The 24,606-nt window shown below is 46.0% G+C and overlaps 1 protein-coding gene and 1 long non-coding RNA gene across 2 annotated transcripts in view; one reads left to right on the top strand and one right to left on the bottom strand.

The window, feature by feature from the left end:
* LOC132588186 (uncharacterized) overlaps positions 1–24,606 on the top strand; it is a 268,607-nt gene that overhangs the window by 52,052 nt on the left and 191,949 nt on the right. The gene's annotated exons all lie outside the window — the stretch shown is intronic.
* ADAP1 (ArfGAP with dual PH domains 1) overlaps positions 1–24,606 on the bottom strand; it is a 97,223-nt gene that overhangs the window by 52,341 nt on the left and 20,276 nt on the right. Inside the window, exon 4 of the mRNA XM_060260530.1 lies at positions 9,417–9,499. Coding sequence (XP_060116513.1) covers positions 9,417–9,499 — 83 coding nt within the window. The remainder of the gene's footprint in view (positions 1–9,416; positions 9,500–24,606) is intronic.

The following is a 24,606-nucleotide window of genomic DNA, read 5'->3' as shown; positions in this document are numbered from 1 at the left end:
GGTTATCAGAAAGCAGGGTGGGGAGGGAAATGTCTGTTGGGCGCTCCATTATTCCCTATGGAGACCAAGTCCCATAGGGTAATAAAATATGCAATTTATCTGTGGGTATCTAGGGCTCTGGGGGTGCTGTTTTTTGAGGCAGAGGCACCAAATTTTCAGCATTTGGTGCCTCAAAACACCCTCCAAGTTTCAAAAATATTGGACTTGGGGGTCCAATTCAATAAGCCCCCAAAGAAGGTGCTCTTATCCTTCATTATTCCAAATGGAGGGAAGGCATTTAAAAGGAGCATGGTGGTCCCTTTAAATGTGATGGCCAGAACTCCCTCTGGAATTCAATTGTGCTCGCCACACCCTTGCTCCTGGCTCCACCCCCAAAGTCTCCTGGCTCCACCCCCAAAGCCCCCAGATATTTCTTGAATCGGACTTGGCCACCCTAAAACAAAACAAAACCTCCAATCACTGAAACCATCCATATTCAGAAGACTCAGAGCTGCCTCAGGGACAAGGAGAACCAAACTGAACCAAAGGCTGAAGAAAATGGCACCCGTCTACTAGGATGCTTCTAGAATATTTCCTCAAGAGTCCTGCTGGCGGGGTGGGAGGAGGGAGCAGGAAGGCAATCACACAAATTATATTTTATATGCACGCTGCCCACCTAGGTAAAAGAATGTATGTACTGTTGTAAACAACAAATGCAAAATTTATGTATATATTGTTATTTTTAACAAATTTTGAAATTATAATCTGTCAGCCCAAAGGGCTCACTGGTGGCTAGGGGCCTGCATTTTACTGAATATCATTTCAATTTTTTTAAAAGTGCAATCCTAAGCAGAGTGCACAGCAAGTATCGTTCTACTGTTTTAGACATCAAACTCTTTATAAGTCCACCTATTAAAACCAAATTTGTTGAAGCGAAGGACTCTGTCGGAAACCAGATACTCTAGGAAACCGTATCTCCCTGCCAGAGGGAGGAAGAGATTTAAAGACCCCTATACTACCACCCTTGACTCGGGTGGCCCAGGCTAGCCTCACCTTGTGAGATTTCAGAGCTAAGCAGCGTCTACCCTGGTCAGTATTTGGATGGGAGCCCAACAGGGCTTTTTTGTAGCAGGAACTCTTTTGCATATTAGACCACACCCCTCTGATGTAGCCAATCCTCCGAGAGCTTACAGGGCTCTTCTTACAGGGCCTACTGTAAGCTCTTGGAGGATTGGCTACATCAAGAGGGTGTGGCCTAATATGCAAAGACATTCCTGCGACAAAAAAAGCCCTTGAGGCCACCAAGGAATATCTGGGTAATGACACAGAAGCAGGCAATAGCAAACCACCTCTGAAAGTCTCTTTCCTTCAAACCCCTACAGGGTCACCATAACAAAGTTTGAGTCCAGAGGCACCTCTGAGACCAACAACATTTTATTCTCGGTGTGAGCTTTCATGTGCATGTACACGTCCTCAGACCAACTTGTCTGCCCACCAGGGTCACCGTAAGCCAGCCACCACAGCACCACGGTGTGTCATTACACTTACAAAATTACTCTGATATACAGCAAGGCCATTGAATGTCCCAGGCCTGAAACGTGACCCCTGGGGTCCTATTATCACATGGAGACTTTTAGAAAAACATCCATGGTTGGGATCAAACCAACAGTCCACTCAATAAAACATCTTTTTCCCCCCAACAATGGTTAGTGATGTGTCATGGTAATTAATCTGGCCACCTAAATCCCAAATATATGCATGTGTTACGAAGTCACAACAGAGTTGTGGTGACTCCAGCAAGGGGCTTTCAAGGCAAGTGAGAAGCAGAGATGATTTGCCATTGCCTTCCTCTGCAGTCTTCATTGGAGGTCTCCTATCTAAGTACCAACCCTGCTTACCTACCAAGATCTGCAGAGATCAGGCTATACCACGCCTCCGTCCCTCCCAAGTCAAAACCACACATCGTATTTTCTCTTCTCAGGCTGCATGAGATACCTGCATGGTTTAGAATGTATCAGAAATCCTGACATTATCCAATAAGCCTCAATTAGGACATTGGTTTCCTCTCGCGTGACAGAAGCGAACTTAGCTTAGTAAGTCTATCTGTTGCTTGTTACTTCTGCTGTGTGGTTATCTTGTTTACATAAGAGCTTTGGCAGAAATACTTCACTGCCTGGGGCATTCCATCACCTCTGACCCCAACGGTTGACAATATTCTCTTTATGCTTGGGTGTTTGTGCACATAACGAAGACCTGGAAGCACATTTCAGCCATCCAGTGAAGCAGACTCTAGCCTAAAAAGCATGTTATTATACAGGGATAGGCAATTGCTAGCACAAAGGGTTGCCAGACCCCACCGGTGAAGGCAGGGGTTCCCTGCTGCCAGGCCCTACTGCCCCATCACTTAATCAGCTGGCTGATGCGGGGAACTTCCCCCAAAAAAGAGACTGCCAACATGACCTGGAAGTGATGGTATTTCAGCAAAAACTCTATGGTAGAAGCCAAATTTACCGGAGATTTTGTTCAAATACCAGAATGTCACCCTGATGTCCCCGATAGGATGATGTCACTTCCAGGTCATGACATAAGCATGTCACTGCATCCCAGCTGGGCCTACCTCCTGCTTTGGGTAAATCCCCACCAATTCTCCCTGCCTACTGACACATGGACCAAACCAAAGCCCACAAGACTGTTTGTGGCCTGCACCCGTCAGGGCTGGTTCACCAACCAGGTACCCCAGGCAAGCCCCCAAGATGCTGCCAACATTGTTGAAACCAGCAGTGTGGTAGAAGGTGATACGTGTGTGTGTGTAATGTACTTGCCAAACCTCTAGAACCATCAGCTGGGTTCCAAAATGATCCTCTGGAGTGTTGGTGATGCTAAAGGGGCCCAGCTCTCTCCATCTGCCCAACCTCCATCTCCCACCCTGCTTTGTCCACCAGCAGCACAAGACCTCCACAAGCCCATGTTCTTTCTTTTCTGCCGCTCAATCAAAAAAGTTGTCTACATCAGTAATAACAATTCTGTTAATCATTGAGAAGCTACAAGACTTCACAATGGTCTGCTTCCCTCTGCAGCCATAACATCCTATGTCCTCTTGCTGGTGAGCTGCAGCAGCAAATTTATCTCGATCGCTGGAAATATGGTGTTCTCTCACCACAACCCGTATCCCCAAAAGAAAACACTGGCCAACGGGGGCTGCTGCTGTTCCTGTCAGGCTGAACTGGAAGTGAGAACTTGTGACAGCTGTCCAATGTCCTGCTCAAAGCTTCTGTTTTTGACATGGTCCCCGGACACGTGTTGCCTCTTGCTCTCCTGAGCCCGCAGCTTCCTACTAGGTTCTCCCCTTGGACCACCTCAGGCATCTCTGCTTTGGCACCTCAATCCTGCCCAGAGATATTTCATTCCCACAGCTCCTACTGAGGTCCGGCCATCAGTCAAGCGAGCACAGATTTCTTTCGGCATTTGTAAACGCTTGACAGTCTTTCCCCAAAGGTTTGACAGCCACAAAACAAAATGCGGCAGGGGAAAAAGAGTTCCATCAAACAAATAAAACTTCTTAAACAGCCTGGAAAAATGAACCTTGCCCCGAACTAGCACATTCTTCTCCCACCTTTTTTTTTATGCAGATGCTCAACGAAGATGATTAGACTAGCAAAGAAATGCTCCAAGATCTGGAAGATGGAATTAAATTGCCAAACAAGCACCTGCGAATGAATGCTGATGTCTCTATTAGTCAGGGAAAACACTGCACACACACACACACAGAGAACCTGGCAATTCACCACCCCTTCAGGGGATTCAAAGCAGATAAGATGTACCAAGAAAGGAGGGCATGGAAAGAGACATTCATTTTGAGAAGACGGGTAGGACAGGGAAACAAGGCTCTTGACTAAACAAAACATGTGCATGCTTTTGCTCCAACTCAACCTCATCCGAAAAAAGTTGGGAGTCCATAGCACCTTTAAGACCAACCAAGTTTTATTCAGAATGTAAGCTTTCGTATGCATGCATACTTCATTACACGAAGGAATGGGGTACAGTGGACAGAATTATGTATAGCTGGTGGGCTGTGCTTGAGAATGCAAAGTGGAACAAAGTTAATATCCAAAAGCAAAGAGGAGCTACGGCAACACTGCATCCTTGCTGAGAATGAGAGAGAGACAGGAACTGGATTACCTTCTGGAGTATTTGAGATCCAGGTTTCAGAATTGGGACCACAATTGAAGATGAAGAGATTATTGCTGCTATATTTAAATCCCTTCCTAAGAGCTATGGCAACACTGCATCCTTGTTGAGAATGAGAGAGAAACAGGAACTGGATTATGTCCTGGAGTATTTGAGAGATGAAGCGAGGAGAAGGGAACTAGGCGTAAGCGATACTGTGGAGCAAGCAAATCTGCCCTCTTGTATAAGATCTGGGTCTTCCACGTGACCAGCGATTCCACATGAACAGTGTTGGCAGCCATGAAAAGTGATTCCACAAGAGCAGCCATTGATGCCGTAAAAAGTTATTCCACATGAACAGTGGCAGAGAGGCCTGATTCCCTCACAGCGTTTTAAATTGCCAAATTCTTCTTTAAAATGACATTGTCAGCCAAGGGTCGGACCCACAGGGACCATAACATTTAGTCTGGTTCTGAACTAAGACCTGGGTGGCCTCTGAACTAAGACCTAAGGAGGCCAAACTTAAAACGACCAGGGAGCTGGCCTTCTCTATAAAAGCCCCCCAATGGTGGAATCAGCTACCGGAGGAGGTGTGGGCCCTGCGGGACTTCAATCAGTTCCGCAGGGCCTGCAAAACTGCCCTCTTCCAAGAAGCCTTTAAGATGTAACCAGAATAAATATTATGCTGCCGGATAAATAGCACCACTGTATTGTTTTAACTTTTTATAATAATTTATATTTGTACCTCCACTTGCACCTGCTAGAATGGCCTTGGGTCAGCCAGAGCTCTGGCAGAGCTGTCCTTGAAAGGGCAGCTGCTGTGAGAGCCCTCTCCAGCCCTACCCACCTCACAGGGTGTCTGTTGTGGGGAAAGAGGAAGGCAAGGGAGATTGTGAGCCAATCTGAGACTCTGTCCTTGAAAGAGCAGCTGCTGTGAGAGCCCTCTCCAGCCCCACCCACCTCACAGGGTGTCTGTTGTGGGGGAGGAAGGGAAAGGAGATTGTAGGCCGCTCTGAGACTCTGTCCTTGAAAGGGCAGCTGCTGTGAGAGCCCTCTCCAGCCCCACCCATCTCACAGGGTGTCTGTTGAGGGGGGGAAGGTAAAGGAGATTGTGAGCCGCTCTGAGACTCTTCGGAGTGGAGGGCGGGATATAAATCCAATATCTTCATCTACCTCACAGGGTGTCTGTTGTGGGGGAGGAAGGGAAAGGAGATTGTAGGCCGTTCTGAGACTGTCCTTGAAAGGGCAGCTGCTGTGAGAGTCCTCTTAGCCCCACCCACCTCACAGGGTGTCTGTTGTGGGGGACGAAAGGTAAAGGAGATTGTGAGCCGCTCTGAGACTGTGTCCTTGAAAGGGCAGCTGCTGTGAGAGCCCTCTCCAGCCCCACCCACCTCACAGGGTGTCTGTTGTGGGGGAGGAAGGTAAAGGAGATTGTGAGCCGCTCTGAGACTCTTCGGAGTGGAGGGCGGGATATAAATCCAATATCTTCATCTACCTCACAGGGTGTCTGTTGTGGGGGAGGAAGGTAAAGGAGATTGTGAGCCGCTCTGAGACTCTTCGGAGTGGAGGGCGGGATATAAATCCAATATCTTCATCTACCTCACAGGGTGTCTGTTGTGGGGGAGGAAGGGAAAGGAGATTGTGAGCCACTGTGAGGCTCTTCAGAGTGGAGGGCGGGATATAAATCCAATATCTTCATCTACCTCACAGGGTGTCTGTTGTGCGGGAGGAAGGTAAAGGAGATTGTGAGCTGCTCTGAGACTCTTCGGAGTGGAGGGCGGGATATAAATCCAATATCTTCTTCTTCTACTTATACTGTTATTGATTTTATCTTTTATTATGATATCATGATTCCGTATCATGTCCTGTAAGCCGCCCTGAGCCTGCCTCGGCGGGGAGGGCGGGGTATAAATGAAAATTTACTTACTTACTTACTCTTGATTCTAACCTGAATTTCTGCTTATTTTAAAGATTTACTGTTTTTGTATTGTTATTAGTTTGACAGTAAGCTGCCTCAAGCAGGACTCTGATGACTTGAGGAAGCCTAGAATTCTCTTAAATAAATACACCCACAAGCCCTCAGCAGGCAGCGTGAGAGTAGAACAAGTCTCCCATCCCCCACCTACAGCATAGCCTACCTTTCAGGGTGAGATACGAACACACAAAAGCTTATACCCAGAACTAAACTTTGACTGGTCTTCAAGGTGCCCCTGGACCCAAACTTTGTTCTGTTGCTTCAGACCAACACGGCTGCCCACCTGAATCTGTCAACAACATCTGTCCCCATGACCGGAAGACTGTACGAAGCCTCAAGACTGGTCAGGGGCAGTATAAATACAAGAAGCCAAAACTTCTGGTCTGACCAAACTCTTCTTACGACCTGCCATCGCTTGGAGCAGCAGCGGGATAATGTTTTTAAAAATGCTGTCTCATGTACTTACTGGAAGTTTTTAAAGGAAGTGACAAAGGGTAGTTCTAAGAATTGCCAGAAACTTTTTAGTAAAGCTAATTTCCTGGGTCCCTTCTCCTAGCGTGATCTCAATTCTAGTTTGTTTTTCTTTCCTTTTTTTGGGGGGGGGGGTGCTTTAGGAGATAGTTTGTTAACATTTTGTTAGTGTGAGTTGTTCAGCGTTGCTTTGGGCTTCAACCACCAGCTCCAGAATCTCTAGAATTTAAATCTCGCCCTTATTACACATGTGCATAAACATACATACGCATGAACATAAGGCTTGACATTTTACATATTACAACTACTCAAGTGTATTCTGAAAAAACTGGCAAATGAATACGCTGTAGGGCGACTAGGTTTGTCAAATACATTTTTAATTAAAAGAACATTTCACATGAAGCTGCCTTATGTCATATCAGATCATCACAGTCAGTACAATCTACTCAAACTGGCAGCGGCTCTCCAAGGTCTCAGGCTGAGGTCTTTCACATCACCTCTTGCCTGGTCCTTTTTAACTGGAGGTCCTGGGTGTTGTGTTCTTAATGCTAGATATCAAAATAAGGCAGCAGCATGGCTTCAAACAGAAGTACAATTTAATAGGTCCTAGCTCCCGGTCCGGGCGGGGGTTCCCCCACCTAGGAGGTTCCCAACCCGCCGGCCCACATTGGGTCTGTGGGGGAAACCTCCCCCAACGTTGTCGGTGTGATGACGTCACCCAAAAGTGACATCATCGCAACAGCACACGACGGCCACTCTACGCGTTTCCGGGAAAACCATAGAGCGGCTGCAAGCAACATCGCTGGCACAATGACGTCACTTTCGAGTGACATCATTGCATCGAGCGAAAGTCCCCCACTGGAGAACGCAGCAGACATGGCAACCCTAATAGATCCACTTCTTTCTTTGTCTGGAGGTACAGTAAGTACAACTTCCTTTCTCCCTGTTCCTGCCCACACCAAGTCCTGGAGTGGACTAAGGCAGTCCAGAACACTGGCCTGGGGTCTTAGACTCTAAAAAAGAAAATATCTAAAAACGTTGGTGGAAAATTCCCAAATAATGTATTTAAATATATGGCAATGTTAGAAATTGAAGATATTTGGCAAACCCTGCATTCAGATGAAAAAGACTTTACGTACTTTTCAGATAGACATAAATCGTATTCAAGAATAAACATGTGCTGGATATCCAAAACTTTAATGACAAAAGTGGGAAAAGCAGAGATTTTGCCCAAGTCTCTAGCAGACCACATCCCATAAAATTAACTTGGAAGAACAGAAGTAAGAAAGGAAGATGGAGATTAAATGATACAATTTCACTACAAGATGAAATAAAACAAAACTGCAGGAAAGACATAATAGAATATTTCAGTACCAACCACACCAATGAAACCACAATGTCAACAATAGAGAAGGCCAGGGCTTTTTTTGTAGCAGGAACTCATTTGCATATGTTGCAGCCAATTCTCCAAGAGCTTACAGGGCCTACTGTAAATTTCTGGAGGACTGGCTACATCAGGGCTTGTAGCCTGATATGCAAAGGAGTTCCTGCTACCAAAAAAACCCTGAAGGTCGGTAAGGCTTATTATATTAGAGGAGCCCTACTGGCAGCAGCTGCAAGAAAGAAAAAAGGAAAGCATGATTCTCTAAAACATGGCCTAACTAGATGTTAAAGTTAGCACATGCTCATTATCTTAGGTATCCTAGTTCTCTAATTACCTTGAGAGTTAGTCCAGCTCTCTAGGCCAGATGCATGATCCAAAATGGAGGCGTGTTCCAACTTCAGACAAGAGGTCTGTGCAGCTCCAGATCTCAAAGAAAAAAGAAACCACCTTCCCTATGTCAGGTGGTTTTACAAACCTGTGTCTCCTAGGGTTGCCAATCCCCAGGTGGGGGCAGGGGATTGCTGGGCATTATTCCCTATGGAAACTGAATATAATGGAAAATTGATCCAGAGGTATGTAGGGCTCTGGAATAGTTGTTTGTTTGTTTTTTTGAGGTAGAGGCACCAAAATTTCAGCATAGCATCTGGTGCCTCTCCTCAAAACACTCCCCAAGTTTCAAAAAGATTGGTCCAGGGGATCCAATTCTACGAACCTCAAAAGAAGGTGCCCCTATCCTCCATTATTTCCTATTGAAGGAAGGCATTTAAAAGATCTTTTTAAATGTGATGGCCAGAACTCCCTTTGGAGTTCAATCATGCTTATCACACCCTTGACCCTGGCTCCACGCCCAAAGTCTCCTGGCTCCCCCCGCAAAGTCCCCAGATATTTCTTGAGTCGGACTTGGCAACCCTAGTGTCTCTTCCCTCTTGATCCCAGTCAGCCCAGGTCAAGGCTTCTTTTCCTGTTGTCTCCAGGAAGCCCCTTCCTGTACCCTTTCTAGCAAAAAGTCCTCCAAGCCTCTATGCTCCCTGCTTGCAGAAGTGGGAGGGATGAACTGGCCCAACCCATTATCGGCAGCAAGACTCATTAACATTTCTTAAGAGATGCATCTGGAATGCCAAGGGCTAACTTCCTCCTTCCCTGCCTGTAGAAAAAAAAAAACCCTTTTAAAACACTTGCCAGCCTCCCTCCAAAAGAAAATGCATTTCTCTGCAACTGCAATAGAGTTCGCCCTTCAAAACTGCCAATTCCTCCAGTGAAACTGACCACTGTAGTCTGGAGAACAGTCAAAATTCTGGGAGATCTACAGGCTCCACCAGGAGGTTGGCAAGCCTAATCCCAGAGTGGCCCCAACTTTAAATATCAATCCAGCTAAACAGAAGCTTTCAACAATGAATACAAAACTTTTGTACAAAGAAAAATTAATCATAAATAATCTACCTGCAGAGTAAGGCTCTTGCTTCTCAATGTAAATGAATTCTTCTCTTTCATATTTTGCTCGGATCCACTGTTCTCGCAGCAGTCTACAATAAATAAATAAAAATAATAAATAAAAGAGAGTGAAGGGAATAATCAGGCATGGGATCCAGAATCAGTTGAGAATTATTAGTTTTCCATTAAAAAGCAGTCTTTCTCCCAAAATAAGTTAGAGCCAGACTGGAATCTTGGTTTGGTTTCTGTTTCCTCTCTTAGCAGTCTGGACTAAAATTGAAACAGCCTTCCCTGAAGAAGAGAGAGAGAGAGAGAGAGAGAGAAAGAGAGAGAGAGAGAAAGAGAGAGAAAGAGAGAGAGAGAGAAAGAGAGAAAGAGAGAAAGAGAGAGAAAGAGAGAGAAAGAGAGAGAGAGAGAGAGAAAGAGAGAGAGAGAAAAAGAGAGAGAAAAAGAGAGAGAAAAAGAGAGAGAAAAAGAGAGAGAAAAAGAGAGAGAAAAAGAGAGAGAAAAAGAGAGAGAGAAAGAGAGAGAAAAAGAGAGAAAAAGAGAGAGAAAGAAAAAGAGAGAGAGAGAGAGAGAAAGAAAGAAAGAAAGAAAGAAAGAAAGAAAGAAAGAAAGAAAGAAAGAAAGAAAGAAAGAAAGAAAGAAAGAAAGAAAGAAAGAAAGAAAGAAAGAAAGAAAGAAAGAAAGAAAGAAAGAAACTGGGCCATCAGTTTTGCCAAATAGCCCATGGTAACCATCGTATTGTTTAACTGCTGAAATCTGACTGAGGAGAAAATATTTTTTCCAGATTAGGAACCAGAGACATTTTTCTCCAATACAATCAAAGTAAGGGTAACGGGACAAGATAGCAGAGGACAGGAAGTCATTTTAGAAGACACTGTTGGAATATGGAGTCAAAGCAAACTTTGAAACAGGCATGAGCAGTCTGGGAGTAGACTTTGGCCTTCTCTTGAACACTAACCTGCAGTATGTCAACCTGCAGTATGAACTAGGGAGGGGTATGAATGAGAAAATGGTGTTCAGTTCATGGTTCATTCAGTTGCCCAAATTGGTGATTCGGCTTGGTTTGTGTTTTTTTTTCCCAGTTTCTTGAACAATTTGTGGTTCATTGGTTTGTTCAGTTTGGGAGGGCGTAGAATGGCCCCCAAGAGGGCTAGAGATGCCAAACTCTTCAGCAGACTTTCTTCTACCATCTCTCCAAGTTTGGTGTAAAATCGAATTGGGGGGGGGGGTCAAGCTATAGCCCCCCAAAGCAGATATCCCAGTAAACTGCTCTCCTAGGAGTACATCAAGCTGGGGAAAGAAAGAAAAGCCACTCTACACCTTCTGGTCGGTTTCACCCACAGGAAACTGAGAAACAGACTAGATGCCACAGCTCCATTCTCCTGCCCCTGCGCTTCTGTTAAGTTTCCAGGGACAGTGAAGCTGCAGCATCTAGTTAGTTTCACTGGAAACTGACCAGAATTGTGGGGCCTGGGAAATCCTGCTAGCACCAGGCTGTCTGGAAAAACAAAACAAACACAAAACAAAGGACATGCCAAGAAAAAAGGCCAGTTCCTCTTTGTGAGCAGTGGGATCAGATGAACCAGTTTGGAAAAAAACCACACGAATAGGACATTTTAAGCACAAATCAAGATTTGTGGTTCGGTTCGTGATTTGTAGTCTGAACCTTTCTAAGGCTGAGTGGGATCTTGTGGGCCCATGTTTATCACCTGTGCAACTGCAGGCTAGAAAGTGTACCTCCACACTCTAGCCAGCTGACTAGTGGCGCTAGGGTTGCCAGCTTCCAGTTAGGAAATTCCTGGAGATTTGAAGGGAAGCCTGGGGAGGGAAGGGACCTCAGCAGGATATGACACATAGCTCACCCTTAGAAACAGCCACTTCTTCCAGGGGAGCTGATCTCCGCAGTCTCGGGGACAGGCTGTAATTCAGGGAAATCTTTTGCAACCTTAGCTGGATCCTGCACAAAGTCATCAATAGGTGTGGTTGCCAAGCTCCTGATAGGGAAATTCCTGGATATTTGGGGGTGGAGCCTAGAGAGGGCAGGGTTTGAGGAGTGGAGAGACCTTAGCGCTGTACAATGCTAAAGAGAAGTGCATAATGCAAAAGTTTGGCATATGATGCCAACTCTGTCGTTTCCTCCAAAGGAACTGATCTTCATAGTCTGGGGATGAAATTCCAGGCCCCACCAGGAGGCTGGCAACCTAGGACCCACTGTTCTTGGGTTGCCAACCTCCAGGTGAGGCCTGGAGATTCCCTGTGATTACAACTGTCTTTTTCCTGAGGCTATACCATGGGGAAAAGGCAGTGCTTAAGTCATCTAGGAATGATATGGATGGTGCCTCTTCTAAAATAACTTTGTATACGGCATAAATACCCAGAATCTTGACAGACTATTACTGGTCAAGCCTGCTTCACTGCAAATGGTTCACTGAAGAAGGAACACCGGAACGAGAGGATTATTCAGAAATCTCATGTGAACTTTGGAATCTGTGAATTTTGACTATTTAGAATTGGTGTGATGCACATCTGTACCCAGACGTTGTAACTCTATAACCTGTACTTGGAAATTGTGCAATTTGTATGTATTTTTGTATTTTGGCAATGTTGCCTCAGAGTCTGGTTTTTGTAATACTATTTGGAGTGAGTTGCACTAAAAAAAAGAGAGGGGGAAATACACACACACTGTAATCGAATTTATTTTGAGGCCATTACAACAGCTGTCTCTTATTCAGTATATTTTATGCTGCAATCCTCAGTTTATTGTTCCCCTACAGAAAATGGTGGCTTTGGAAGGTGGACTATATGGCATTATACAACACTGAAGTCCCTGCCCAAACTCTGTCCTGTCCAAGCTCTACACCAAATTTCCAGGAATTTCCCAACCCAGAACTTGGTAAACCTATGGCAACTGTAAGTGGCACCCAAGAGCAACAGAGAACAAGGCCAAATCATTGTCACTAAAGACACAAGGAAGAAGAAGACTACAGATTTATACCCCGCCCTTCTCTCTGAATCAGAGACGCAGAGTGGCTTACAATCTCCTATATCTTCTCCCCCCACAACAGACACCCTTTGAGGTAGGTGGGGCTGAGAGGGCTCTCACAGCAGCTGCCCTTTCAAGGACAGAGTCTCAGAGCGGCTCACAATCTCCTTTACCTTCCTCCCCCACAACAGACACCCTGTGAGGTGGGTGGGGCTGGAGAGGGCTCTCACAGCAGCTGCCCTTTCAAGGACAGAGTCTCAGAGCGGCTCACAATCTCCTTTACCTTCCTCCCCCACAACAGACACCCTTTGAGGTAGGTGGGGCTGAGAGGGCTCTCACAGTAGCTGCCCTTTCAAGGACAGAGTCTCAGAGTGGCTCACAATCTCTTTTACCTTTCTCCCCCACAACAGACACCCTGTGAGGTGGGTGGGGCTGAGAGAGCTCTCCCAGCAGCTGCCCTTTCAAGGACAGTCTCAGAGCTGCCTACAATCTCCTTTACCTTCCTCCCCCACAACAGACACCCTGTGAGGTGGGTGGGGCTGAGAGGGCTCTCCTAGCAGCTGCCCTTTCAAGGACAACCTCTGCCAGAGCTCTGGCTGACCCAAGGCCATTCCAGCAGTTGTAAGTGGAGGAGTGGGGAATCAAACCCGGTTCTCCCAGATAAGAGTCTGCACACTTAACCACTACACCAAACTGGCAATGCAACAAGAATATGTAGGATTGCTAGGTGCTATCATCTTCCTGGCAGAAAGATCTTCGGGCCTTGTCAGGATCTTCTTCCGCGCGTGCTTCCATGATGACATCACCCAAAAGCGATGTCATTTTGCTGCTGATGTTGCATGGCAACGCTCTTAATTTTTGGACAAAACTCTATGGCTTGAGCCCAAATGTACCATAGAGTTTTGCCAAAAACTAGAGCGTCACCACACAACGTGGGTGAAGTGATGACATCACTTCCAGAGCATTTGAAAGATACATCAGTCTGATTCAAATACGAAATTGAATCAACAATTTAAGAAACGGGACTGAGTTTAAGGGTTTTGTGGCCCTCCCATCTCATGCTCCCATCAGTTTTTCAACCTCACCATTGATGACCTGGGTACAAGTGAAAGCAACTACACTCCTACACTGCGAATCTGACTTGGAGGCAGACTCTAATAGTGATTTCAGCTGTAGGTTTCAAGAGGATTCTAATGAATCCCTAACAGGATCCTCAACCTATTTACCTGCAAGAAACGGCACTGATTTCACTGAGGCAAAGTGAGGTTCCAGAGGCACTTAACTGTAAGCATTTAGCTGCATCAGCTTAACATATACAGAATTATTCATGGCCAGCATTGCACAATGAAGGGAGGGATCAACCCTGAAAGTGGAAAGGACAGGAAGCTGCACACTATGCCGTTCGTTTTAAAAATCCATAGATACAGAAGATACACAAAACAGCACTGCTTCTTCCCCACATGACCACACCAAAGGGGGGGGGGGAGGGAAGCAACTTTTCCTCATCAAAAATCCTTCCAGGTCTTTTCCCAGCCCTAAACAACTTACAGATTCTACACCCTTACGCATTCCAAATATTACCAGAGATGGTCTAAGTCACAGAGCATTTGGAGAAACTGCCCAGGGCACCAGCAGGCCCCCGCGGCCTTCCACCTCAGCAGACAGAGAGGGAAAGAAGAGGGCAAGCTGGCATTGGACACATACACCTCTTCCTTCTGGGGCTCAGGCTGGGTGACTGTCACTGTGCTTGTTTGGTGCTCTTGGTTTGGCTGTAGGGCACTGGGAGGGGATGGGGGCAGGATTGCCAGATCCAAGTTGGGGATCTCCTGGAGATTTGGGTATGGAGCCTGAGGAGGACAGGGACCTGTGGGCTACAATGCCTCAAAGTCCACCCTGCAAGGGATCCCCGGATCCACTTGGAGGCTGGCATCCCTAATTGGTGGTTGCCATGAATGCCTGCCAACCCATCCTCTCCGAGGCAAGGGCAGCAGCGAGACCTGAATGGGGTGAAGGGGAGCTACTCATTTCTTGAGCTTTGGGTGGCTCAGCCAAGGTAGGGAGCAATGATTATGGGGCCCAAAAATCCCCAAGAGCAACCATGAACATCATTTCCATAAAGCTGTTCCAAAGCAGGGCTGTGTGTGTTTAAAGCGCCATCAAGTCACAGCTGATTCCATGGGATCTGAAGGAGTATGTGTGTGCACACAAAAGCTCATACCAAATAAACTGTTGCTGATCTTAAAGGTACCACTGAACTCAAAATCTGTTCCACGGCTTCAGACCAACATGGCTGCCCACTGGTGTTTTCAAGGCAAGAGATCAAAGAATCATAGAATTGGAAGGAACCTAGGGTCATCTAGTCCAACCCCCTGCACAATGCAGGAAACTCACAACACCTCTCCCAAAATTCACAGGATCTTCATTGCTGTCAGATGGCCATCTAGCCTCTGTTTAAAAACCTCCAAGGAAGGAGAGCCCACCACCTCCCGAGGAAGCCTGTTCTACTGAGGAACCGCTCTAACAGTCAGGAAGTTCTTCCTAATTTTGAGCCAGAAACTCTTTTGATTTAATTTCAACCCATTGGTTCTGGTCCTACCTTCTGGGGTCACAGAAAACAATTCCACACCATCCTCTAGATGACAGCCCTTCAAGTACTTGAAGATGGTGATCATATCACCTCTCAGCCGCCTCCTCTCCAGGCTAAACATCCCCAGCTCCTTCAATCTTTCCTCATAAGACTTGGTCTCCAGACCCCTCACCATCTTCGTCGCCCTCCTCTGGACCTGTTCCAGCTTGTCTATATTCTTCTTAAAATGTGGTGCTCAAAACTGAACACACTACTCCAGGTGAGGTCTTACCAGAGCAGAGTAAAGCGATACCATCACATAACGTGATCTGGACACTATACTTCTGTTGATACAGCCCAAAATGGCAGTTGCCTTTTTAGCCACCGCATCACACTGTTGACTCATGTTCAGCGTATGATCCACTAAGACACTGAGATCCTTTTCGCACATACTACTGCTAAGACAAGTCTCCCCCATTCTATAAACATGCATTGGATTTTTCCTACCTAAATGCAAAACTTTACATTTATCCCTGTTAAAATTCATTTTATTGGTTTTAGCCCAGTTTTCCAGCCTGTCAAGGTCATCCTGTATCCTGTTTCTGTCTTCTTCGGTGTTTGCAACCCCTCCCAATTTAGTATCATCGGCAAATTTAATAAGCATTCCCTCTATTCCTTCATCCAAATCATTGATAAAGATATTGAATAAAACAGGTCCCAGGACAGATCCTTGAGGAACTCCACTTGTCACTCCTCTCCAAGAGGATGAGGAACCATTCACAAGCATTCTTTGGGTGCGATCCGTCAACCAGTTACAGATCCACCTAACGGTAACAGAATCCAAACCACATTTTACCAACTTGTCAACAAGGACACTATGTGGAACCTTATCAAAAGCCTTACTGAAATCAAGATAAACGATGTCTAGAGCATTCCCCTGATCCAGCAAGGTAGTCACTTTCTCAAAAAAAGAGATCAGGTTAGTCTGACATGACTTGTTCTTGATAAATCCATGCTGGCTCTTAGTAATCACATCTATTCTTTCTAAATGTTCTAGGACCGACTGTTTGATGATTTATTCTAAAACTTTTCCAGGTATAGACGTCAAGCTGATGGGTCAGTAGTTACCTGGATTGGCTTTTTCCCCCTTCTTGAAGATGGGGACAACATTCGCCCACCTCCAATCTTCTAGCACCTCTCCTGTTCTCCAAGAATTCTCAAAAATAATAGCCAGAGGCTGAGAAATTACATCCACAAGCTCTTTTAGAACCCTTGGATGCAATTCATCTGGCCCTGAGGACTTCATTTCATTTAAAGAAACTAGGTGTTTATGTACTACCCCTATGCTGATCCTAGGTTGGAACTTCATACCCTCCTTATATTTTCTGTTTTTGCCATGTTGAGCACCGTTTCCCTCAGAAGAGAAGACTGAGGAAAAGTAGGAATTGAGCAGTTCCGCCCTCTCTTCATTACCCATTACAATTTCACTTTTTTGCCCTCACAATGGGCCTACCATGTCCTTGCTCTTTTTCTTTCTCTGAACATAAGAAAGGAGCCCTTTTTTGTTGTTTTCAGCATCTTTGGCCAGCCTAAGCTCATAGTGAGCTTTAGCTTTCCTAACCTTTTCTCTACAAGCACTGGTGATTTGTTTATATTCATCTTTTGTTATAAGGCCCTCCTTCCAATTCCTTTAGGTCTTTTTTATTTCTCAAGTCTTTAGAGAGCTGTTTATGGAGCCACTTCGGCTTCTTTAGGCTTTTTCCATTTTTCTTCTCATAATAATCGTCTGTGATTGCGCTTTCAGTATTTTGCTTTTAAGAAACTCCCACCCCTCCTGAACCCCCTTCCTCCTAAGTATTTCTGACCATGAGATTTTACCCAGCATAGTTCTAAGTTTAACAAAGCTTGCCTTTCTGAAGTCCAACCTATAAGTCTGACTACACATAGCTTTTCCCTTCCCTAAGACTGTAAATTCCAAAATCACATGGTCACTACTGCCCAGGGTGCCCACTATTTCCACTTCTTCAATCAATTCTTCCTTGTTGGTGAGAATCAAATCCAAGATACCAGATCCCCTTGTTTCCTTCCTCACTTTCTGGAAAAGGAAGTTGTCAGCAAGACAAGTCAGGAATCTATTTGACTTTTCATTTTTAGCAGAGTTGGACTTCCAACAGATGTCCAGGTAATTGAAATGTCCCATGATCACTGTATCCCTTCTCTTGGAGAACTTTGCAATCTGCTGTAGAAGTACCTCATCCAAGTCCTCTGCCTGACTTTGTGGTCTATAGCAGACCCCCACAATAATATTACTGTTATTTCTTACTCCTTTTATTTTTACCCAGAGACTCTCAACTGAGCTGCCATGCTCAGATTCACATATTTATTCAGATTCACAGATGTTCAGAGGTGGTTTGCAGAGCCCCTGGACTTCCTTGGTGATCTCCAGCCTAAACACTGATCAGGGCCTGCCCTAATTATCTTCCAAGATTAAACAAGATCTAGCTAGCCTGGGCTATCCGGGAGGGGGGGGGGGCACATAGAGACTGATTTTGCACTAACCTTGCTCTGCGGCAGGTTTCCATTTTTCTCCGAAGCAAGCTTAGCGATTTTGCACAAGCTGCTCCGCGCTGCCATTTTTTTTGTCACGGCAACCCCCACTTTGATGCGCAGCAATGTAACCCTGAAGAAACAGGTTTACATTGCCGCACATCAAATTGGGAGCTGCCGCGAAGAAAAATGGCAGCACGGAGCAGCTCGTGCAAAATCGCTAAGCTGGCTCCGGAGAAAAAGGGAAGCCTGCCATGGAGCAAGGTTAGTGCAAAATCAGTCAGATTTACAAACTTTTTAAAAGGTGCTGCTCCTACCCAGCAAAATCAGACACGGCCCTCCAGTTCAGCACAAGCATGCAAGGTTAAATAAATCCACCACTGCCATACTCTAAGGGAGCATGAAAGGAAGCCGAGGAGTTAAATTTATATACGTTAACATATTTTGCAGGGGCCTGGAGGAGCCCTCGTAAAAGGGCTTTTTCAGGAAGCCTGTGGTAAGCCAAAGGGGGAAGCAGAGCAGGGCGGAAAATGCACTGCATAAGAATCTTGCGAGTGGGTCTCTGATCTTCTGTGCTGTGGTCAGGGCCTAAATAAGCCATCCTGGTTTAGACAGGGGAGCGGCAGTCTCTCACAAGCATCTGTCTAGAAACCCTTTGCTGATGGAACTGGAGAGCTGACAGATTGCTTCAAAAAAGGGGGGGGGGGATCCCCCTGCTTTGAAGCCCTGACCTGAATGGCCCACAGTAGTCTGATATCTATCTTAGAAGCTAAGCGGAGTTGGCCCTGGGTAGTATATGGATGGGAGACCACCTAGGAAGTCCAGAGTCACGACGCAAAGGCATGCAACGGCAAAACACCACCGAATGTATCTTGCCTTGAAAACCCTACAAGGTCGCCATAACCCAGATGCGACCTGACACCAAAATAAAATAAGATCCACAGGCTACTCTCACAACACCTGAGTTCCATTTCAGCAGGTCTTTCACTCGTCTGCGCAATCAAGAGGCTTGGCAGGGCACCAAAGATTCTCAGTCATAATTTGGCAATGATCAGTGGCCAGGAGGTCTTGGGACATGACCTGGGGGCAAAAACAGCTGGTGCCATCACAGCCTAGGAAGACATGCATGGCTGAGTACACATACATAAGAGACAGAGGGGATGAGCATGTATTTCTACAGTAATAGTCAAACCATCTGCTTTGCCAACAGAGGGATCACGTTTACTCTGGCCTCGGTGCCTAATTCAGGCAGAGCAAATGTATTTTAATTTAAGATGCTATCCAGTCGCAACGGACTCATGATGTCATGAACCATGGGGTGTTCAAGGCAAACGATGAGTCTTCCTCTGCGAGTGATCCTCGGTGGTCTCCCATCTAAGTACTAGCCAGGGCAGTACCCAAGACCTGACACGTTCAGTCCAAACCAGGTATTACAACTGCTATACAAATGGCTACTTAAAGACAATAAGTAAATAATAAAACTGCCCTGCCAGACTAGACCAAGAACCGTCAAGTATCCTGTTTCCATCATGGGGACCCAAAGCAGTTTACACATCATTTTCCTCTCTTCCATTATATCCTCGCAGCAACCCTATGAGGTTCTTTAGGCTTGGCAGAGCAGGGATTTGAGCCTGGTCCTCCTAGTCTGATACTTTAACCATTGTGTGTTATGTGCCGTCAAGTTACTTCCAACTTACGGCGACCCTAGGAATTAATGGCCTCCAAAACATCCTATCATTAACAGTCTTGCTCAGGTCTTGCAACTGAAGGTCATGGCTTCCTTTATTGAGTTAATCCATTTCATGTTGGTCCCTCCTCTTTTCCTGTTGCCTTCAACTTTTCCTAGAATTATTTCAATATCAATATCGCACCTTTATTGGCATAACACCTAGAATTATTTTTTTTTTTCCAGTGAGTCTTGCACCCTCAAGACTCTAACCGCCACACCACATCAAATATCTTCAGGTTGTCTCCACGCACTGCTCAGAAGAAGCAATGCTTCTGTGTTGTTCAACCCTAGCTAGTATGCTACCTCTGCCCAGGCAGGTTCTAGACATCCATCAGTAGAGCTATCCTGCTCCACGACTTAAGTCGGTTTTAAAAAGCGAGCAGCCAAAGGCAGCAGCTATCAGTCTGTGGTTCAGGAACCAAGGATGGGTCACAAGACCAGCACGGAGGAGAAGAAAATAAGATGGAAAGAGGCAGTGTTTGGGCCCCACCTTCTCCCACCTGCAAGAACAGCAATGCCTCTACCTCCTCATCCTTCATCTTTCCTGCAGAATTTGGTTTGTCCCAGCAAGACAGCCTGAACACCTTCCCATAATACAGCTGTAAGGTATATGGCTAACAGCCCACACTCTACTCCGCTCAGCCAAGTCTGAAGCCTTCCTTCAGCAGGAGGAAGATTGCTCACTTTTGCTGAGAGGAATGGTTGGAATTGGATACAGGCCATGATTTTTGAAACGTGCATCTCATAAGTGTGGCTTGCTTGCACACACCTGGACAGCGAAAATTGGCCATTGCTGAGTATACACTTTATGGCAAATTTTGAACACCCCTGCACAATCTGCAGAATAACTATGGAACAAGCTTATCACTCCATCTGGCCATATAGACACTTACCAATATTTTAAAAAATCAGTGTTAACTGATGAGAGGTTCTTCCATTTTTATTTTGGGGAGTAAAAAGTAAAGGTCGTCCCCTGTGCAAGCACTGAGTCATTACCGACCCATGGGGTGATGTCAGATCACAGCTTTTTCTTGGCAGACTTTTTACGGAGAGGGAAAGTTAATTGGAGGCACCTGGCAACTGTAAAGTAAATTTAGAAGCAGACCTCACGTCACAAAATTTGAAAAAAAAAAACCACTGTATGTTGCTGGACACCACTACCTCTTGTGGCAGTGAGTTCCAAATGTTAATGCCACATATAAGGCAAGTGGGAATGAGCAGCCCTGTTGTTAATGAGGAGGGATCTGCCTAATGTTGTCTTGAGAGTCTAAAAGGGAGGGGGAGAAGTTAATTGCTCTGCCTTGGCTTGTATAAAAGAAAGAGGCAGAGATGCAAAGGGAGAACATAAGAGAAGCCATGTTGGATCAGGCCAATGGCCCATCCAGTCCAACACTCTGTGTCACACAGTGGCCAAAAAAAATATATACATATATACACATATATATACAAACACACACACATATATATATATACACACTGTGGCTAATAGCCACTGATGGACCTCTGCTCCATATTTTTATCCAACCCCTTCTTGAAGCTGGCTATGCTTGTAGACACCACCACCTCCTGTGGCAGTGAATTCTACATGTTAATCACCCTTTGGGTGAAGAAGTACTTCCTTTTATCCGTTCTAACCTGACTGCTCAGCAATTTCATCGAATGCCCACGAGTTCTTGTATTGTGAGAAAGGGAGAAAAAGACTTCTTTCTCGACTTTCTCCACCCCATGCATAATCTTGTAAACCTCTATCATGTCACCCCGCAGTCGACGTTTCTCCAAGCTAAAAAGTCCCAAGCGTTTCAACCTTTCTTCATAGGGAAAGTGTCCCAACCCTTTAATCATTCTAGTTGCCCTTTTCTGCACTTTTTCCAATGCTATAATATCCTTTATGAGGGAGGAAAGGAAGAAAGCATCAAGGAGTTAGGTGGGGCCAGGTAGAAAGACTTCATGGGCCCAGATAAAGACTTTGGACTGCTTCTCCCTACTAAGGCTAGAATGCACATCAAGAGAGAAAATGACTGCAGGACACCATGACAGCATAGGAGGTGACTATGAAAAGAATTTCTGGAGTTCCCAACTGCAGAATTAGTTCTGTGGGCATCTTCTCCCTCCCGCACCCCCCACCAAATAGGGTTCTAGCCTCATCAGACGCAGTCGCAGCTGAGGATGGCAAATGTGTGACTCAGTCACGTAGAATCGGGCAGCGCTTGGCCAGCCGGCCTTTTCTTGCACTGCACATCCCACAAAAACAGAAGGAAGGTCAAGAAAACCTTTTGCAAAGAACTCATTTGATGCCGTGGAGCCAGCCAGCCACAACGGAAGCACCCCCGTGCAAGGATCAAGCAACCGCAGCTGGATATCAGCCCATGCCTTTGCTCTCCTTTCTGTCCCAAGAAACGCTAAGTAGGGTAAGACGGACATGAATTACATTTTGTCCGGAGACTTCCCAGAAGCCACAAATAGCCTGCTGGTTCCGGGCCAATGCCGAGAAAGGAATGTTTGCAACACTTTCCACTTGGAGACTACAGAAATTAAAGAGCGGAGGCCATCTGAACAGCAAGGTCTACCACTTTAGGAAGTCCAACTAGATGGTCAGCCTCATGCTCAAACCAGTCATTACATCTTACATGGATCGGGTCATGGGTTCCTGCAGTGAAGAATAGGGTATCTTACCTTAACAAGCTCTCTGTTGCTCTGTATGTTTTGCCCAGGAGGGAAGCTAGACACCCTTCTTCCCCTGTCAGCACTCTGGAGCCGTGTGGAGCAACGGACTGCCTTTAAGGTAAGATACCCTGTTCTTCTCTATCACTGTGAGTCAGGATGGGCACCTCTGCGAGATGTAATCTCCATTTTCAGCCTCAGTCCTGTATGAAGTCAGACCAAGAGACACCCTCGTTCCATGAAGAGCAAGGGTTGGCTTGTAACAGCTGCTAGCCTGAGAAAAGGTACCTACTCATTCCAAGGTCCATCAGTGGCTATTAGCCACAGTGTGTGTGTGTCTGTCTGTCTGTCTGTCTATATCTATCTATCTATCTATCTATCTATCTATCTATCTATCTATCTATCTATCTATCTATCTATCTATCTGCCACTGTGTGACACAGAATGTTGGACTGGATGGGCCATTGGCCTGATCCAACATGGCTTCTCTTACGTTCTTATGTTCAAGCTTCAAAGCATTACACAAAGCCATTCTTTCATTCCTTTGAGCCACAAGCGTCAGGGTAGGTGTAGCTGTGCTAACCTTTATGGATGTATTTACTGGGGGAGAGATTAAGGGTTACTGTGTATGGCTACAGGATGAACAGTGCTGCCCGAGCTCCTGTTATAATGCGAGATCTCTCAGTGCCAGCCCCTAAACCCTGTTTCTGCTTGGTAGGCTGGTGGGGTGGGGGGGAGGAACAAAAAAAAAATCACTGTTACATCGACAGTGAACCCAGAAATGATGTAATTCCACTGATCTGACATTCTGGCATTCACCAGAGTGCTGCATCAATGGTGTGATGTCACTGCCCCAGAAATGATGTCACACCATCGATGCAGCAGTTTCTCCCTCCCCATGTTCTGTGCCCCCATCTTCTGCCAGGTGCCAGCTATCAGCTGGCAACCCAAGGAGGGAACCTGGAAGGATATTTAGCTTTGCCCTGGAGGATCCTGGCAGAACCAAAAGTTTCACTTTAAAAATAATCTGCATTCGGGAGGTGGAATGAACAGGGAATCCTCCACAGGGTCATAGATCCAGAGGAGTTAGCCATGTTAGTCTGCTGCTGCAAAATAATAAAGAGCCTGGCAGTACCTTTAAGACTAACAAATTTCATTGTAGCATAAGCTTTTGAGAAACACAGCTCTCTTCATCAGATCCATGAATCTGATGAAGAAAGCTGTGTTTCTCGAAAGCTTATGCTACAATAATATTTGTTAGTCTTAAAAATGCTACTGGACGCTACTATTTTTCCACAAGGTCATTTCCCCTCTGAAGGGAAAGGACCGAAGACTTGAAGAAGCTCTGCAATCAATCTGTTCATTCCACAAGTGCTTCAAAGAAGGACCAATGTTCTCAGAGCCCCTTTCGTAAGTCAAGTCCAAGGCTGGAATCAACATTCCCTGAGGTGGGGCAGTTGCCAGGGGATCCGTGTCTGCCAGCAGGGCCTACTGTTACTATGCCCACTTGTCCCTGCCCTCCCACTAACCACCCTTCAGGCCCCATGGGCTGCCCAACACCATTAGGGTAAGGGCCTGTATGCAGTACATGAAGCTTGGTGTGCCTGTGGTGGGAGGGCTTGCAAACCAGCTGCCAGGGAAGGATGCACAAGTGGGCAGTTGGGGAGGAGAACACAGGTGGATGGGCAGGAAGAGGAGAAGGATCAGAGGGAATGGCAGCAGGCAGAGGAGGGGTCCCAAGAACTTTCTGGCTGGGGCTCCCAGGCATTCTCTGCTCAAGCCCCGACAAAATCTGGAACTGGCCCTGATAAACATTAAAAATCCAACACAGACACACAACAAGAAAATGTAGGGGAGGGACGGTGGCTCAGTGGTACAGCATCTGCTTGGTAAGCAGAAGGTCCCAGGTTCAATCCCCGGCATCTCCAAAAAGGGTCCAGGCAAGTAGGCGTGAAAATCCTAAGCTTGAGACCCTGGAGAGCCGCTGCCAGTCTGAGAAGACAACACTGACTTTGATGGACCCAGGGTCTGATTCAGTATAAGGCAGCTTCATATGTTCATATGTATTTTTGTATTTCATAGACTGCTTTGGGCCCCCCAAAACTGAAGAGAGAAGTGGAGGAGAAAGAAAGTCAAGAAGGCAGGGGCCCCAAACTTGTTGAGCTTGTAGAAAATCTGAGAATGGATACAGAGCGCCCGCACAAAATGGCTGGAAAGTTTTTATTCCGCTCTTCCTTCAAGCAGTTCAGATGTATGTAATTTCCAGCTCCTCCATTTTATCCTCACAACAACCACCCAGTGAAGCAGGTTAGGCTGAGAGTGGCCAGCCCAAGGTCAACTAGCAAGCTTCCATGAGTGGGGAACCTGGGTCTCTCAGATCCTAGCCTCACACTACACCACATCAGTTTCCATCTAGACTGCTCTTTCTGGATACATGCGCCCTGCAGACACTAAGCTCTTCAGAAGTACCTCCTCTTCTACTGAAGCGGGCAAAAGTCAAGAATGACTCTTAACTTTGGGGAAGGTCGTGAGTACCACAAAACACAACTGTGGTTGCTGTGGCATTCAAGGGGCACCACGTTGGGGATCACGTCAATAATGTGTGAAAGCACTCTCTCGGCTTGGCTTCACGAACAAAGATTTAAGAAGGGTGCAATAGTCCACGTCTACTGCAGGCTCGCTGGTGGCTGACAAGACCAATGCGGGA

Source organism: Heteronotia binoei, chromosome 20, assembly GCF_032191835.1.
Source record: "Heteronotia binoei isolate CCM8104 ecotype False Entrance Well chromosome 20, APGP_CSIRO_Hbin_v1, whole genome shotgun sequence".
Lineage (NCBI taxonomy): Eukaryota > Metazoa > Chordata > Lepidosauria > Squamata > Gekkonidae > Heteronotia > Heteronotia binoei.
This window is presented reverse-complemented; position numbering and strand designations above follow the sequence as displayed.